The 18,098-nt window shown below is 42.5% G+C and overlaps 1 protein-coding gene across 1 annotated transcript in view; it reads right to left on the bottom strand.

Annotated features, from left to right (window-relative positions):
- ADAMTS17 (ADAM metallopeptidase with thrombospondin type 1 motif, 17) overlaps positions 1-12,233 on the bottom strand; it is a 169,856-nt gene extending 157,623 nt beyond the window's left edge. Inside the window, exon 1 of the mRNA XM_009995309.1 lies at positions 12,098-12,233. Within this exon, the coding sequence (XP_009993611.1) occupies positions 12,098-12,233 (136 nt within the window). The remainder of the gene's footprint in view (positions 1-12,097) is intronic.
- Between the last annotated feature and the right edge of the window lie 5,865 nt (positions 12,234-18,098).

The following is an 18,098-nucleotide window of genomic DNA, read 5'->3' as shown; positions in this document are numbered from 1 at the left end:
GGAAAGCAGCAGCCTAAAGGGACTCCTGGCAAATCACTGGGTAGTCTTGCTTCACACAAAGCCTCTGGCCCCCATTCCTCCATGAGTTTTCCTTGAAGCTGTGGATTGGCTGCTTTCCACTGGATGGTAGGGATTAGAGGTGGTGTGTGGAAAACTACCACCCCACAGGCTTGCCTAGAAATGCAACCAAAGTGACCTAACTGAGAGAATCTGGGCTCTTACTCTCATCCTCTCCCTCACACATTCTCCAAGTGTAAGCTTACCAGGCACTTACAACAGGCCCACCTAATGGCCTCAAGGGAGCCTACAAAGAGCTCAGGTGGGTCACCCATGATACACTGTAGAAAAGCTAAGGCAAGGCAACACAAACTACTCAAACAGAAGTGCGGTGTGTCGGGTTCCCTCCTGGTTTGGGGTTTTCTTACAAGTTTGTAGCTCCTCTTCAGAGTAATTTTTCTTGATTCTTTTTGTCCTTGCAGAGGGCTACTTTCAGAGTGGTCTCTGCATCCTCCTGCCTACCACAGACACAATTTTCCAGCACAATCAAAGCACATAAAGAAAACCCAACTATCATTTGCATGGATGAACCATCGCAAACAGAACAACAGAAATGCACAGCCCATATCACAGAAGTTTGATGGAGAGGAGAAAAAGATCCAAAATCAACAGTAAAAATCCTCATTAAACACACCTGCAACTCATACCTGAGGTGAGTCAACTTTATAGAGGTATCAAAAAAAACCCCAAATCCCATCCCTAGAGCCTCACATCCAAAAATAAGCCAGCACAGAGAAGTCTCGCTCCTGCCCCACGTGATTTATGGACTATGGGCAGAGAATCCCTCCATGAGTACATGAAACCCCAAACTAAAATAAACATCAGCCATTAAAACAAGGATTAAATGCCTGGTGGATTCTTTCTTTGAACAAACTGATGTTACAAATTTTGTGGTGCAGATGTTAAGTGTTAGTGTGAAGGCATGAGAGACCATAAAACATGGGCAGGAGCCTGTCAGAGGAGTTTACATTGTGGGGAGCATACATAACCAAACTGCACACTATTTTAGAAGTCAGGTGTTCCCTGTTTAAGAGGTCAGACAATTTCATGTGAAATATGAGCTGAAACAGTCAATCTACAACACAGCACATACATGCTGCGGGTGACTGGACACAGGGGACATGACTCTTGCCAATGACTGTGACAGTGTGTTAGAGAGCCTATCTGGCCAAAAATTCCACAAAATCCAGGATTGTTAGGTGATGGGAGAAGGGTGATACACCCCCAGATCCTCAGTATAAAATGGATGTAACATGGCACAAACTAATTAGCAGGTTTTTATTTACAGGCTCTTACCTTTCCTTGGCTAGTGACCTGCAAAACATGATCACATCACATTCTGCAGCCCAGCAGCCTCTGCAATCTTCCCAGAATGGCAAAAAAACATTGTCCTCACTGCAACCAGGAGCACAACAGATTCCCTCTGAAATCTTTGCAGAAAACTCCTTATGTGCAGTGCTTTTTATGGCAACTCAACAGATGTACAATTCCAAAGCAACCGCCCCAAATGACCTTTTCGTATTACACACCAAAAACCCTGTCTAGCACTGTCTGGTTTTTGGCACATTCTTGCTGTAACTGCAGAGTCCCTTCCTGCTCCTCCTTCCAACAGTATTTCCCACTCATATGAAAAGCAAGCTCTTCTCCTATAGCCTTCCACTATTTTTCTCCCTAACCTTCCCCTTTGTAATTTTAGCTACCTCATTCTAGTTAAACCTACTGAAAGTTTCTGGATGCAGTTCAACAAAAAGCCACAAATAAAAGTAAAATTGCAGAGTCCTTTCTGCAAGGCCAGATTCCTCCCCAGAAGCTCTTTTCTACTGCTGCCTTAAAAATCCTGTCAAATTCTTCCTCAGGAAGCCCTCTGCTAACTTCCCTCCATGCATGACCCCCTTTAACATCTCTATACACCCACACAGGGAGAGCTACCTCTGTTTTCCTTTATGCTGTTATGTCAACAACATAAAAAGAATGAGAGAGCACATGAGTGGGGCAAAGAGCTAACATTAGTTTTCCCTTTGCCCCAGGAATTTCTAGAGAACCTTTCACTGGAACTCATATTAGGCAGGTTTCATTAGTGTCACTTAAAAATAAAACTCATCACCTCTCCAAAGCAAAAGAGAGGAAAAAAAAGGAGATCCTGCACTTAAACCAAGCCTAGAAATTTAATTATGGAAGTTCTTTAGGTATATGCTTACTAGTTAACCTAAACCCATGTGTCACTTAGAGAAAGGACAAGAAGCCATGAAGTTTTTCTGATACCAAATGCAGGATACAAACAGATCCTCAAAAGGCTATGAATTGTTTACATGATCATTATACTGCATCTACATCTCTTACACATTGCTATTTCATCTAGAAACTCATTGGTATTTAATTTAGAAACTGCACTACTTTCAAAGAACTTTTCAAATCTAGCATAATTACTTGGTTTCTTTTCAAATCAGGAAGGCAAGGTAGAGCTCAGGGAGGAAGGGGAAACAGAAAGGGGAAGTTAGCAGCAGCACTTAACATCCCAGAACCACAGCAAAAGCAAAACCTGAAAAGAACACAGCAGGCTTCCTTCTTAGTTTGAATTAAGAACAATATGCTGTTAACTTCAGAAAGTACAGTTACTTTGAAGAAGCTTAATTGAAAAGTAAAATGACTAAAAAATTAATTCTGTCCTAACTCAAACCAGGAGAGTTGCCACAGGTTTCAACCACAGAGGTTGAAATACAGAGTGTATATTATTTGAAAAATGCATCAAGAGCAATATGCTACAGTTAAATCAATCTACTCCTCATGTTTGGATCTGACAGCAGAGCTGCTTCTAAACAGGTCATGAAATAGCTTCTTCAAAAGACTGACTGCACAGCATCACCATGGTTGATGCCCATCAGCTATACCAATCAGAAACCTTGCTTCTTCAGCCTGAGGATCAAGTTGCCCATAGTTATAAGCAAGACAAATTTGAACAGGCTTAGAGCTCTGAGACTTCCAGGATGACAAACCATTTGCTACAGAAGTCAGCCCACTGAAGGGTATGTGCTAATACAGCCTGAGCTAAAAGAACAACCACAGATCATGGGACAGAGATGTGAGATCACCACAGGCTTCCCAGTACATAAAGGGGGTCAGTTCAAAATTCATGGACACCACCAGAAATGTCCCTTCACTGCCTCCTACCACCTTGCAGCTGCAGTTTTAATCCATACAACTGAGAGGTTCTTTTTCAAAACACTGATCCCCTGAAAGAAAACAAGGACAAACAAACAAAACCATACCCACACTTCAGCTCCAAGGGCCTTGCTCCACACAGTTGCTTCCTTAGCAGTTTCCCTGTGACATACACCTTGAAGAAGACAGAAGTGAGGACTGAAGAAGGCAACTAAGAAGAACAGACACTCCTGGAGTTGCTGTCACAACCAGCACTCCCCAAGCTATTTCCAGCCATGGGAACATGGAGACCCTTTCACCTCTGTCAGGACACAGCACTGGACTTCTAAATCACCATTAAAAGCTGGGGATTTCAGATTAACCACAGCCAGCTCATGCCAGGGGGTACTCTGAAGCTCAGGGATTAAAAATGGTTGCTCATTCAAATCACAGCTGATTGTAGACTGCAAGCTGACCTCTCATCTTTAATGCCTTATCCTTCAAAATACTTATGCACCCCCAATTTCTTTCTGATTAGAGTGGCACATAAAATCATGCATCTACCTAGTAGGAAAAAAAAGATGTCAATGCACAGCAGAATGATACATTGCTTCCTAATCCACCTCCCAAAAACGTGTTGTGGTTTGAGGCTTGTTTGGGTTTTTTGGGTTTTGGCTGGTTGTTTTGGTTTTGTTGTTTTGTTGGTTTTTTAAAACCCAGCTACTTTCATACCAAATCACAAGCTCATGACTATTTGTCTGGCACAGTAGCAAACAATAATTTGAGACAGAAGTCATGAACTCCATGCTGCATCTCAAAACACCAGGGAGATTTTATTGCAAGGATTGTTATCCAAGTTAGTCTGTGGCTTGGCCACCTCAGTTAAAACCCTCTTCTTCTGCAAAACATACTCAGTTGTCAACATAGCACATCAGGACTTTGTCTTTAATGGCAAACCTGCAAGACAGCACAGGATAAGCCCTATGATCTCTCATCTGCTTGCTGGTTTGATTTGTCAGCAGCATTTCAAAGACTGTTGCCTCCTAAATTACATGCACTCATCTCCTTTTAAAGGGACACCTTCCGAGTAGGCTAGAAACAGGGACTCACTCATGTAAGATAGTCAGAAAGGAGAATTTGTTACAGAAATCAGGCACTGTGAGCATGGCTTAACAGCAAGACTATTAAAATGGGAATGGAAATACCTGTTCTGCCACTCCTTAGCCTCTGTGCCTTGCTTTCTCATCCTTATGAGATGAGTTCAGGGAACTGGGGCTATTTAGCCTGAACAAAAGGAGGCCCAGGGAGGTGCTCGAGTCATCATCCTTGGATGTGTTTAAAAGTCATCTAGATGTGGTGCTTGAGAAACTGGCTTAGTGCTGGACTTGGTAGAGTAGGGTTAATGCCTGGACTGGATGATCTTAAAAGGTCTTTTCCAACTTAAGAGATTCCATGATCCTATATTTGATTTGCTCTGTTACTAGTTTTAAATTCTCCGAAGCTGAATTGATTTCCTTTGTGACACACAAAGGGGAAGATCCTGCAACACAAATACAATTTGGTCCAAATGATAAGGAGTGATGCACGTAAGACTCTGAACTCCAGATCCTCAGTTTTGATCAGTTAAACTGAGAAGATCTGAGACCAATTACAAAACACATTCCCAACCCACTTCAGGGCTTTAGAGACTACAGCATGCCTGGCTGCAGTTAAGACTGTGAAAAATGGCATCACTGGCCTCCAGGTTTCTTTTATTTTAATGAGTCTTCAGCAAATGTGCTTAGTTTGCAAAAAATGTTTTTACAACTGCCAGACTTACCAACACATCCTGATCTCCAGTCACTTCTGCTGTGGTTGAAAGAGCTGAGGGACCCACCAAACCAGGGGCTCCCCAACCTGCACCCTGGCCTCACCATTACATGAGAGGGGTGGCACAGACCTCCTTGAAAGCCAAGCAATGTACTCCGGGCAATTGGCAGAAGCCAGTAAAAAACTGTCCTGGTTCAGCAGGTCAAAGTGTAAGTTAAAAGTAGAGTAGTTGTTATTTTGAATCCCTAATGGATACAGACACAAACTACCCAGGGAACAGATCAGATGAGAAAGAAACTGGCAGTTTATAGAGCAATTTTCAGATCCAAAGGCTTTTGCAACCATTGCCAGCTCAGAGTTAGTAGCCCTAATTTGCAAATAAAGAAACTGCTTGAGAGTGAGAGGTTATAGTCTAAGTGATCTTTAATTTTCTGTGCCTTCACTCGTGCGTTCACAGTTAGTGACATCCATGACCCGGGAAGCTTTGAGCTTTTGAACAGAGGTAAAACCAGCCCCACATTGTTCCCATCTTGGCCACACAAATATGTAGGTGCCCAACACATGCTCATTTTTATGGTTAAGATCCCAAGGGATTTGCTGAAGGTCAAAGGTCAAGCAACATTAGGAATTGAGGCCAATAGAGTCCCAATTTCCAACTCTTGGCTCTAACCCTGAGCAATTATTTATAACATGGAAAAAACAGACAGCTAAAAGGTAAGTGACCTTATTCTCCTTGGAGACACCTATCTCCCTTTCTAGCCAGAATGATCACTGGAATACCCACAAACATCCTGAAACAAGGACAGTGTACATCAGACAACTTAGTTCATTACCATCTGCCAGTTTAGATTTCATTGAGTTCCAATGGAATAAGGTTTTATTAGGAACAAAGTGAAGGAGCAGTAGAGCTCTCCTGTGTGCAGCTGCTCTTCTGGAAGGGGAAGAAATCCATACACTACATGTATTTCCATGTCCTCTTTGCACCTTTACAGTCAAGGAAGACATGAGACCCTCCACATTATCCATTCTGCCCTCATGCTGAGGGCTTCATCCAGAACAGAGCAGCAATAAAACTTAACTTGCCACATGTGATGGAAAAGGACACTTCTGAATGGTGGACTGCTCCAAGAGATTGCTGCCTGTCAGCCATAAGGAAACAATCACATACACAGGGAAAATCCAGGCTCCCTCTTTGGAAGACCAGGGACCTGGAGAAACCAAGGGATCTATCCACACAAATGAGACATGCTCCCATGGGTAAAGTGCTGAAAGACCTGATTTCTGACACAGGGGATCCTTCTGTTCTTGCAAACACCTCATCACATTACATCTTCTGCATAGCCCATTGTTGAAAACCTTGCTTTAATTCTTCAACAGATGCTTCCTAATATGGGCTAATGCAGATTGCATGACATCTCTCTATTTTTAGTGCACATGTTTTTTTGGCCATAACAACTGCTATTTCAGGCCAAGTCAAACCTGCAGAGCAAACACAGCTAAGAGACAATGATTAAAGATGGGGAAATGCAACATAGCAGTAACATGTGTTTAAGATTTATACCTGTTCAGGGACAGCATTCCCTACATTAGATACCTGCATACTAGCACTTATTTAAATTATTACCAGCTTTGATCAATTGTTAAAACGGGCTTAGAAGTAACTGGACAGAGAAGCAACACATTTATGAATTAGAATGCTGATCTTCCTGGTTTTCACTATATGCTTCTCTCCATGCAGCACATTTGCATTAAATGAAAACTGGTTCATTTAAACTGACAAAAGGGTTTAAGGCAAATCCAGAGTAATTTATGAGGTCTATATCATAAACATGAAATAACAACCTTCCCTCCAAAGACAAGCTGCTCTCTCTCATACTCCAGGGCTGTATTTTATATCAAATCCCTTCTATGTAAGAGGACTTTAATATATCATTGGAGACCTTTGTAAAGTTGTAACAGAACTTACTTTTCCCAAAGAAACAGGAAGTTTTACAGCATGGTTAGAGGAGATTCTTGTGTTTCCATAACATGGTTTGATTCTGTCTTTAACATTGATATTTCCTTTCACCAAGATAAATGGAAAAACTTTTCCCATCCATAGACTTTGGAGGCATAGGAAACATGCAAGATATGTGAACAAATATCAGCAAATTAAACTACAAGGTTGTAGAGAGATGGGGCAATGAAGTGTCTCAGGTGTTTTCTACCCCCACTCTTAGCTACAGGGAGTTCATAGAGAGGATTCTACAGTTCCCCTGTACTCCCCTCTGGCCTGCCCTTTGCCTCTTTGCCAAGAGCTCTTCTCAGAGAGTCAGAGATTGGTGGGAATCACAGATACTGCCCAAACACAGATTAGCCCTGCAGCTACTTCTTGTTCCACAAATAAATTGAGAAGTCTACATGTGGAGGTCTAGGCCAAATCTGAGGACACTACAGAAATCCTCTCCCCCCAACTTGGCTCATCTCTAGCAAAATTCTTACTTACATGAGTTAAAACCTACAAACACAAGTCCCTATGACTCCATTCTCTCTCCAGAAAGACTACTAGTTCAGGATCTTTGACCAAAAAGTTGTAAAACTCATTCTTTAAAATCAGATTAGTGTGTGACATCAGGTATCCCAGATGCAGCCCAGTGTCTAGAGATGAGGGCAGAGTGTTTCACATCACTGGTGTGAAGCTGTGTCCCATGCTCCTAATGACACCACGCTTCAGAGAAAATGAAACCCAACCTTTCCTTCCTTCCCCCTCACAGCATCTGCACCTGGAAACCTTTTAATAGGTTTTTTGTTTGCCTCACAGGGGCTCATGTTCATGCCTGAGTAGAAATGAGCATTGTGACTTGAACTCTTTCTCCTGCTGGATGACAGGTGATAAAAATAATATGTATACACGTATCATATGACTAACAATAGCACCTGGCCCATGGTGATGAGATCCATCCTTTGCTGCTGGAGCACTTCAGAATTTAAACAAAGGAATTAAAACATCAGCCCTGATTCCACAGACCTGGGATATTTTTTTTTTAACCCATTAGTAAGCACTGTCAGATTCAAGTCTCAAAGATGCAGTCATGCAAGACCCTAACTGCTTTCCCACTCCTGACTACAGCTAGATTAATCCTCTTACACAGATTATTCCAGAAGAAACTTGGCTCCCACAAAGTTCTCCTGCAGCTCTAAAAATAATGTTGAGTGCTGTAGGACATGTTACGGTACTTAGACTAAAGTAGCCGTTTAGAGATTTTAACAACCACTCACCAAACCAGCCTGCTAGCATTACCTAGCCCCAAAGAACTGTTCAGCCCAGTTTTCCTCTCCCATGGCCAAGGTCTGCAAGGAAAGTACCTCACTTCTGGGTAGAACACAAGAGAAAAGCCCTTGGAAAGCTGTGCTCTTTATCCCCTCAGTAGCACTGGCACATGGCACTTTCCGATTAAGTTCATTTTGCCTTTTAATATGGTCTCCTCCTCCCCCTCCACAACTCATTCCACTACTATGCATCTTTTTTTACAGTCAATTAAGTTTATATATCACAGCACCATTGCTGCCAACAGAAACTTGCCATCAAGGAATATAGCCCTGTTTAAATTCTTATTACATGATCAATAACTAACTGAAAAATCAGCTTCTGATGCTTTGTATTTTATTTGAATCCCAAATAACCCCAGCTCAGGGTAGGTACTGCTGACTTACAAAATTTTAGGTAGAAAATATGTTTAAAGTTGATTCTTGCTTGTTCAGAAAATACAAGAACAGCAAAAGACTCAGAAAATGCCCAAGCAAGTATGTGGCTTTGAAAAATACTTGGTTCATATTGTATTTACACGAACATGTATTTTTCTATGTTGTTCCACAATGAAAGATGTGTATCTGAAATGTTTAGCATGTAACTATTTCCTAAATATTTACAACCTTCATTCTCTCCTACCAAGTTTTAGCCTGGGTGAGCCAGATTACAAGCCAGTGAAAACCAACCTCTAGTACAAACCTGATCAATCCTTTGTTCTGCCCATGTTGGACAGTAAAGAGACCTTTTCCCAGGAGACACTCTGGAAGCATGCCCCTAGATCATCATTTCCACACAATTTCATTAGGAATGGACCTTTTGTGTGTCAGAGAGGATTAATTTTTTTTGTTTCTAAACTCCTTATGCACAAAAGTTAATCCAAACCAGACAGGAGTCAATTAGGTCATTAACGTGCTAAGCCTATTAACAGCCAGGACTTACATTTCTTTCCCACAACAATGAAAAACATTCAGGAGTCTGCCTTTAAGTGGCAAAGCCCATGAACAATTTCATTATTTTATGACACAGCTACTTGAAGTGGTGGCTGTTTGCACTGTGCAGCAGTCGGGTGCTTTGCTCCCTTTTCAGCACAGCCAGCCTGCAGTCAACACAAAGAACCAGCACCCAAGGGATACAAATTCTGTTTCCAGCTGTTTGGCAAACTCTTGTGTGATCCTAGGGCAGGGAATCACACAGTCCCAGATTTTACTCACTTTGCTGCTGAGGGACAGACTAAAGCCATCCTGGTCTCACACAAGGGGCAGAGAAGCTCATGCTCTCCCCAAATCCAGTCCCAGTCTAGCCCCTTAATTACTATCAGATAGGAAAAAAATCAGTCACAGCACAAGATCCACAGCCTTAAATAAATTTTACATCAGAATCTCCCCCCCTGCCTCAGAGCCCAGACACACACTCCTCACATGGCCTGGCCACTACCTGTGCAAGCTGAGCTATGGTGGCAGTGTGCAGGTGTGCTCTTGGCCCAACAAATGTGAAAACTTCAACAACTCTGCTTGCAGCAGGGAATTCTAGTTCCTTGGGCTGTCCATGGATTAGGAACCTAACAGACACACCATTAATTTTGCAGATACACAGAGTGAAGTGCAATTAGATTTTGTCAGACCAACAGGCCACCTAGCCCATGCTGCAAGGTCCCTCAAGCTCCAGGACCTGCCTTGTCAATCACCTCTGGGCCAACATGAGAAGAACAAAGCTTACAGGGAGCATCCCAGCAACTGTGGCATCTATTCAGATTCTCTTTCGGACAAAGCAGAGAACAGCAGCATGTAGTGAGTCCCCAGAACCCCTCAGGAAACAGTGGGTACTACTGGGAACACTTTTTTTAGTGTCCCCTTTGTGTCTTTTGTTTACAGTTCTGATACCTTGGCACTCTCACCTTCTCTGTCCCTTTTTCATCCCATGTATCACCCAGTGTCTCCACAGTTTCCTTTCCCTCTTCTCAGGGAGGAAATTTCAGTTCTGCCAGGGACAGGCAGCACCCTGCCCCTACACAGAAGGTCAGAAAGTTCAGGGGCAAAAGGCTGAGGCAGATTTCCTGGACTCACTTTAGTTCAATTCAGTTTTTAACTAGTGGCTGTCTTATTTTACAGTGTAAGGATTTTGCAATGCATTTTCTTTGAACACAGAGAGTCCTTGGCTAGGAAATCAGAGTGGTGCTGAATTCTGATGTTTCCTCTAAAAAGAGACATAGGGGATCTGTAACTCTAACCAGAACTAAGATTTCATACTCAAAGAAGATTGGCTTAGTCTGAACCTAAGAGAATAATAAACGTGCTGAACTACTAAGAGTTCAACTCCACACAAGAGAAAATTAAGTTCCTGGCTACAGGATTCATCAGCAAGCAGTGCCAGCCAGGAGGCAACTGTATAAGCAAGCACAGGTCATCTCTGCTGGTGCACAGGCTTGGTTTAATACAAAAACAGAGGGATACAGGCAAACTTGTTCATGGCTGCCTACTCCTCTCAGTTCCTCCAGACCTCTGCTTCCACTGCTGTTCCCAAGAAAATCTTTTGTACCTTCAGCTGCTGCCATGTCCCTTTACATCCAAAACCAGCACTTGTTCCTGACCATTCAGCTGTTCCCATACCAGTGGGTCTTACTCTTGTACCTATTAAACCTGCTAGTCCTGCTTCCCATTTTGTCCCTTTGGAAATCCAGCAGAAGACAGCATAGAAGCCTTGACCCACTGCCTCAATGTTAGTATTAGTACTGCAGTCCCTCCAGTAGGAGGCAGAAGCTGGAATATTGGTGAGGTAATGGGGCAGGAGAGGAATAAATGAAACAGAACATCCAGGCACAGTGACACTTAAAGAAGAGATTTCAGAGTTCATAAAAAAAATACCCTCTAGAAAACCCATCCAGACATTTTTCTAGAAAGGCTAAAATTTAAATTGCTCCAAAAACTAGACCAGCTTATATTAGCTGAGAAACTGTTTGGCTTTAAAAATGGGAGAAGACAGGATATGATCAGTGAATACAGTTGGACATCTTCTCTTGAAAAATAATAGGAAATAATATCAACAGCTGTTTTATTATTAACACCAAAAAAAGAAATTCCACCCCAAAATGAAAAGGGTGTGAGACAGCTGCATTTTTTCAGGATTTCAGCTGGTAAGCATTATAGCAACAGCAAGGTTTGCAGCAGCTCACAGGCACACCCTCTTTAAGTGCAAAAATACAGTAAAGCTACTGACCTTATGTGGTGCCTTGACTAGGGGCAGGTAGAAGGCAGGGGAAAAATATCAACAGGAGGACCATCACCAAAGAACCAGACCTCCTTACTACTAATGTCCCACTCCAATGGGACTCTAGGGCTTGAAATCAAATCCACAATTATAAAGTTGTTTTATAAATGAAAAATTAACAGTCACACTGGGTCACAACTGAAGACTTGCAATATGGGACATGCCACCAGCATCTCACATAGCCACAGAGACTCATGGGATTTAAGCCCAGGATCCTACCACGAGGCCTTTGCTAAAAACACTGTGAACACCTTCCTGAGTAGTGGTCACTTTGCATGGTTAAAGCAGTTTACTCTGACCTATCATAAAGTTTATCTTCTCACAAATTGAATTTTACAATAAATGTCCTAACTACTTTTATATATGTGATGTGGCTCCTTCTGCCTGAGGCAGCAGAAGGATTCATTAACACGGGCCTTTCTTCACTAGCTCCACCTGTGTGAACACTTGAATTACAAAATACAGACATATCTGGCAGAACAACAGTTAAAAACAGAATTGCATACTCATGGCTGTTCTCTTGAGGCTCTTCAAGCTCACCTGCTACAACCTTGCAGTGCTCATCAGGAGTGTGTGACTTCATGGGATGGCTTGACCTCGTGGATCGCCGACGCCTGATGAAGTGCTCTTTCCCACTAAATGAGGTCTCTGATGTGTTCACTGGTTGTATTAGCATCTGTTCTGATCCAATTTGGATATAGCCAACCTGTCCACAAAAGAGAAAAACCCCATCAGACATTTTGGTATCCTAACCTTATCTATCAACCTAGTCTGAACCCAGACCATTTCACTGCAATCACAATTTACAGTGTGAGGAAAAGGAAAGTGATTACGATCATGTTCAGTCTGTATAATACACACTCAAGAACTTAATCTGCTTCTCATATTTTTCATCTCACCGAGCACTGTTTAAAAATATCACTGTGCACTGTACTTGTACAAAGAAAAGGTAGGTGATTCTTGTCAACACCTTTCTTTTCCCTTCTCCTCTCTCTGGCTAAAGCACCACTCCAGCTGAAAGCAGAAATGCATCTTACGAGACGCTCAGCTCACGTGGGGAGTTGCATTCTTATTAAATGTCATTTACCTTCTCAGTACAGAAAAGAGGTGAGATTTCCTGCAAACTGCAGATCATCTGTGCATGTCAGTCTTGCAGACAACACTAAGTGAACTGATGTGGTAAGCATGACTTGCAGAGCCACCCACATTTTTTGTATGGAGACCAAATACCTCATCTTGGCTACAACAGGGGCCCACACTGCAAGCACTGCCCTCCTGTCAAGCCATGGGTTGGGTTTCAGGGCTCAAGTCAGGGATGGACTGTTGTACTATCCCAGTCATGAGATTTGTTTTTCTACTATCCCTGGAATAAGTAACACAAGGAAAGTAAAGACCATATCTAAATAACAGTAGACTCCATAGGCTCCAGGTGAGAGCTCTAAATCCCTGCCTTTCTTGCACCAAGTCCAGACCTTACACCAAGGCTGGCAAGAACATCTTTGGAAGGCAGTAGAGCCCTCCTCTACTTGCAACCAAGAGTTCTGAAGGTTCTTTTATGCCTTTTCCACTCCTTTCCTGGCATGAAAAGAATCAGAGAATGGTTTGGATTGGAAGAGACCTTAACAATCATCTAGTTCCAACTCCCCTGCATGGTCAGAGATACCTCCCACTAGACCAGGTTGCTCAAAGCTCCATCTAGCCTGGCCTTGAAAAGAGAAGGAAAGGTATCCCCTTAACACTTAAAGCTTCCAGGTTTAGTAATCAACACTGATGTTTTAACACATTGGAGAAAGTGAATACATACAATTAGGGTTTCTTTCTTACTGCTCATTGTATTAATCTTGTGATTATTTGTATTGCAATTTAAAGTCTCAAAATACAGCTCTTTGCCATATCCCCCCCTGAGAGAACTCTCCAGGTCTGATCAAACTTCTACTAGCAATACAAGGTCTCATCTGGCCTGGCATCAGGTTGTGCCCATTCTACACCATACAGGTAAAGGAGCTTACAAAGGATCCTCCTGGACTGCACATCTACAAGACCCATCCTATATGTATAAAGAGAGGCCAGATGTTTTTGCCCCCCCACTGCATTCTGTGCCAGCCAGGCAACCATCCAAATAAATGCTCTGCACGTACATGCAAATACTATATATTCAACAGCTGACTGTACTAATATGATTTATAATATGCATTACATACGTACTGTATATTGTACATTTCCACATCTCTCTGCCAAATTCAGTCCTCACGTACACCCAGGAAATCCCTTTGGCCTAGTATTTCCAGCAAGAGGAATTTCTGCAAACAGAAATGAGAGTCCTCCTCTTTTGACAGCTGTACTAACTGAACAGCATTCAGGGGAACCTAGGATTTTGGAATTCTTACTGATTCCAAAACTGCACTTGAAAAAAATAAAATAATAAATCAGTGTCTCTGTTTGTCATGGCTGCAAAGCACTGCAGTAACAATTAGTTCCCTGCCTCAAAAGAGACAAGAGACACTCCTTTTGAGGTCTTTCAAAAGAGGCCTTACCCTTGGGACAAGGCCACTGATTAAGTGTAAAATGCCTTGATGCCTCCCAGAAGGGCTCCCACTTAGGAACAAAAATTGACATACCTGTTTACAAGACCTACTCTGCCCTAGAGTTTCCAAAAGGGCTGCCTCTTCATTTAATTACAAGTTGGGCTTTGTCAGAACTGTTTCAGGGACAGCAAAACCTCTAGTGACTTATTCTTCCAGCCTCCTTTAAGATGCTCTCTACCACTTCCCCTCCTTCTTCCCATCTTCCAGATAGGAGGTAGCCCTAGCCTCTTTTTTAATATAGGTTTTAATTATTCAGAAGAAGGGTTGTAAATCTGGTGCCATGGTACTAAAAGCCACACCAGAGCTCCTGAAAGACTGCCAACCATTTTTGTTGGTGCCAAAAATATGTAAGAAAAAGTCAGTTTCATCACCACCCGACATTATCCCAACTTTCTGGCATCAAGTGTGAAAATAATTTAAACCATTGGAAAGGACTTATGTTTCACATTTGCTTTGGAATTGTGAAACCTCTGGAGGGAAGAAGCCATGCGTCTTCACCCTGGAATAGGTTAAGAAGCAATCTCAAGTTTAATCTGACAAACCAAGTAGAGTTTCAAGCAGGAAGGATTTGCAGGATTGGGCCTGTAAAGTACTCCTTGGGAGTTAAAATTTTTCTGAAACTTGCCAGTTGGGTTCTAAACAGTCCTCAAACCTGTTGGCCCAGATGAGATTTTTTGGACACGGTAAGTCTGAACAACTCTGGTCATTACTTTGCTTTTCCTGCAAGAAATGCATTCCTCACGTTGCCTCCCTCAAATCCTCCAAATGCCAGACACTGTGCTGTGCTAATCTCACCATGAGATACCAGACAAATACTCTATGCTTTCCTTCTCTAGTTTGTGTGATGTTCAGGAACAGCAGCAAGTTGGATTTTGAAGGTAAAGAAGTAAAACAGAAGACCATGTGACTGTCAAGAGTTATTTTTCCCACATCTCTGGAAATCATTCAAATTATATAAAATGCTTTGGATCTGCCAATTCATAGTTGCCTGAGGACATGCATATCAAAGGCTGGGATACTCCCTCTCATCCTTCTTTCACTGTGGGAGCCCACAGCAACAGGACCTGCCACTGTGCCAGACCCTTGTGTTGCTCAGTGTCAGGGACAGCAGCTGCTGCCCAGCCCCACCACCCCAGAGCACCGAGACACAGGAGTCCTCAGGAGCCCAGAAATCCAGAGGGGCACAGTAGTTCATCATCATCTGTATTATTAATCTAACCTGCCTACTACAGCTAGCATGACAGGACCATACAGCTGACAAAGTCACACAGCTCAGCTAACAGGAAAGGCTTGAATTATTTCAGCCTCAAAAGGCAGGCAACGAAACTGACAAGTTGATTAAAATAAACAATAATCCACAGTTCCCACTACAGCCCCACTCACCACTCTGCTTAACAGTGGCTCTATCTTTCATATGAAGGGTATTTCTATATCCTTAATTTAGAAGTCAGCTCGAACACTCCTCACTAGCAAAAGAAGCTTTCCTCTCCAAACCACCAAAATAACCTCACGTGCTCTTACCCAGAGTTTTATATACAAATTGGTCACTCAAGCAATCTGTTCTGATCTGCTCTTGTACTACCAGCAGGTCTTTCCTCTTCTACACATTACCTGACACTACACTGGAGCTTTTCCCAGGCTGAATGACAGCAGGGAAAGGAGGAAGGTCCCCACACCGTGTCACCGAAATTGCAACAGTAAAAATGGGCCTGCTAGTGCTGGCACTTAAAGAGCATTTGCAATCACATTGTCCTGCTTCCCTGGCTTCTCTGTTCTGTCTCTGTCCCCTGGTAGCACTGGTGGAGGCACAACAGCTCAAGGGCTAACTCGGGACAGGAATCCAAAACTTCTACGTTCTCTGCACGTGGTTCTGGACCTTCCCACATGTTAATGCTCTCCAACAGTTACACTGTTTTTCCAGACCTTTTTATTCTCACAAAATCTTTGAACAATATCTGTGAAATGCTGAATCTTTAACAGATTTTTCTTTTGTTTAAGTGGTCGTTAGTTACACACATCCGAGCACAATGAAAAGAGAACAGTTTTAAACATCTGACAAATTCCATTCTCTTCTCAATCCCTCAACTGTTACACTGTAAATCTTTAACCATTTCCTCAAGGTTAAAAGGAAATTAGTATCTAAAGAGAAGAACAAAAAAGCCCTCAAATACAGTGTAATAAACTTCATGTGGCTTTTAGTCCTGTCCTAATTAACAAACTCTGTTTCAGCTCTACATTAGTTACTATTTACAAGTGCAATTCAAGCAGATTTAAAATGAGAGCCTTCAATTTGGTCTTATTCCAGTGTCATTTCATGTTTGCACTTGGTTTTGAGAACAGATCATACCCAAGAACATCTGACTGCTCCTCTGCCCCAACCTCCGAGCCTGCTAGACAGGGAAACCACAACGTGCACTCCCCTCTGCTCACTGTGGAAGGGGAAAGAAAATCCCAGTACAAAGAAACCCAGCACGGTAATTTTAAGAGGTTTAACTTTTCAGCTCATGGACCAGCTATGGATAAAACCAGACAGGTCTGCTCCCAGACAAGCGAATTCAGCACAGCTGAAGGTTTCCTCAGGGGAAATTGTATCATCTGACAATCCTAGCATGCCTGCACTGCCCCAATTCCCATGACAGCAGAGGCTCCTGCAGTTGCCTGGAGGGCAGCGCCACCCAACTGCACACAGGAACACTCACTACCACTGGACAGGGACTGAGCTCTCCAAGCTTCACACACCAGCTCTAAACCAGGCATCTTCTCCCTCTATGGTCAATGAAGAAAGGCAAACACCTCCAAAGGGACAATTCACCACATTGTTTCCACCACACCTTTGGTGAACAGCAAAGAGGGCAACAGGGAGGGCAAAACTGCCCAGGCACTGCAGCTGAGAAATCAACTTCTGGCATGTAACCTTATTTAGTACCCAAATGAAAAGTCATGACTTTGTAATTTTCCCTTGTCACCTCCAGCAGACTTAAAGCATCTCTGTCCAGCCTTCCTAAAAAGAGGAATCACCTGACCTGGCTGATACAAAGTCCAGATGGATGCTCTATCTATGATCTTTGCCCATACTTGCCAAAGCTTGTCTACATCTACACCCTCACCAAATTTGTGGATGACACCAAGTGAAAGGGACACACGAGAATGAAGAGGTTTCATCCAGAAATATTTTAACAAACTGGAAGATTCATCCACCAGGAGTTGTTTAACAAAGTTACATGAAGCTTGGAAGAAATGAAGCCCTTTTCTTCTCTGCAAAGATTGTATGAGACAGTACTGCAAAATGTTTAAGGTTTCCCAACTTCCAGAATGCATTTGTTAGGGGGTAGCTTTAGTTACTCTATTCTATGCTATAAAAAGAAAATCACTGTTCACATTCTGTGAGCCCTTATAACACACATCATCCACTTCCACCGATCCAGACTTCAAATGGAAGCTTCCTGAGTTATATGAATGAGCCTTAACTGAGAAGTACAATCCACTTTAACTAGGCAGGCCAAAGAGCAGTCTTGAACACAAAAATCAAAATTTTCAAAGAGAAAGTTACTTAGAATTAAACCTCTGCCTCTAAACACATCCCAGTGATTTTCAGCTTTTAGACATGGTTCCTGAGCAGACAAGAGTTTTCAAGTTAATTTCTAAGTCAAAACCTATTACTCATTTTAATATGAGCCTGTGACCCTCTCAAAACTGTAAGTACTTCAAAAATTTAGTTACAAGAAATATGAAAAGCCTGCAGCAGTTGTTGTAAGGCACTGACTTTGTAGTCCAACCAACTGCATAGCAGTCCAGCACTTCAGCATGTGAAACTGGCCCTAGGATGAAAAGAAAGTGAAATATATTAATACATCAAATGAAGTCTCAGGGTATCCCACAATTTGGAGATAGCTTGAGGCAAGATTCTGCAATATGCAACTGGGGAAGAAGTCTTCCTAAACAGCACAGGACCCTGC

The sequence above is a fragment of the Chaetura pelagica genome, unplaced genomic scaffold (genome assembly GCF_000747805.2).
Source record: "Chaetura pelagica isolate M959 unplaced genomic scaffold, ChaPel_1.0 scaffold453, whole genome shotgun sequence".
NCBI classification, from domain to species: domain Eukaryota; kingdom Metazoa; phylum Chordata; class Aves; order Apodiformes; family Apodidae; genus Chaetura; species Chaetura pelagica.
The sequence above is the reverse complement of the archived record's forward strand: the minus strand, read 5'-3'. Positions and strand labels throughout refer to the sequence as shown.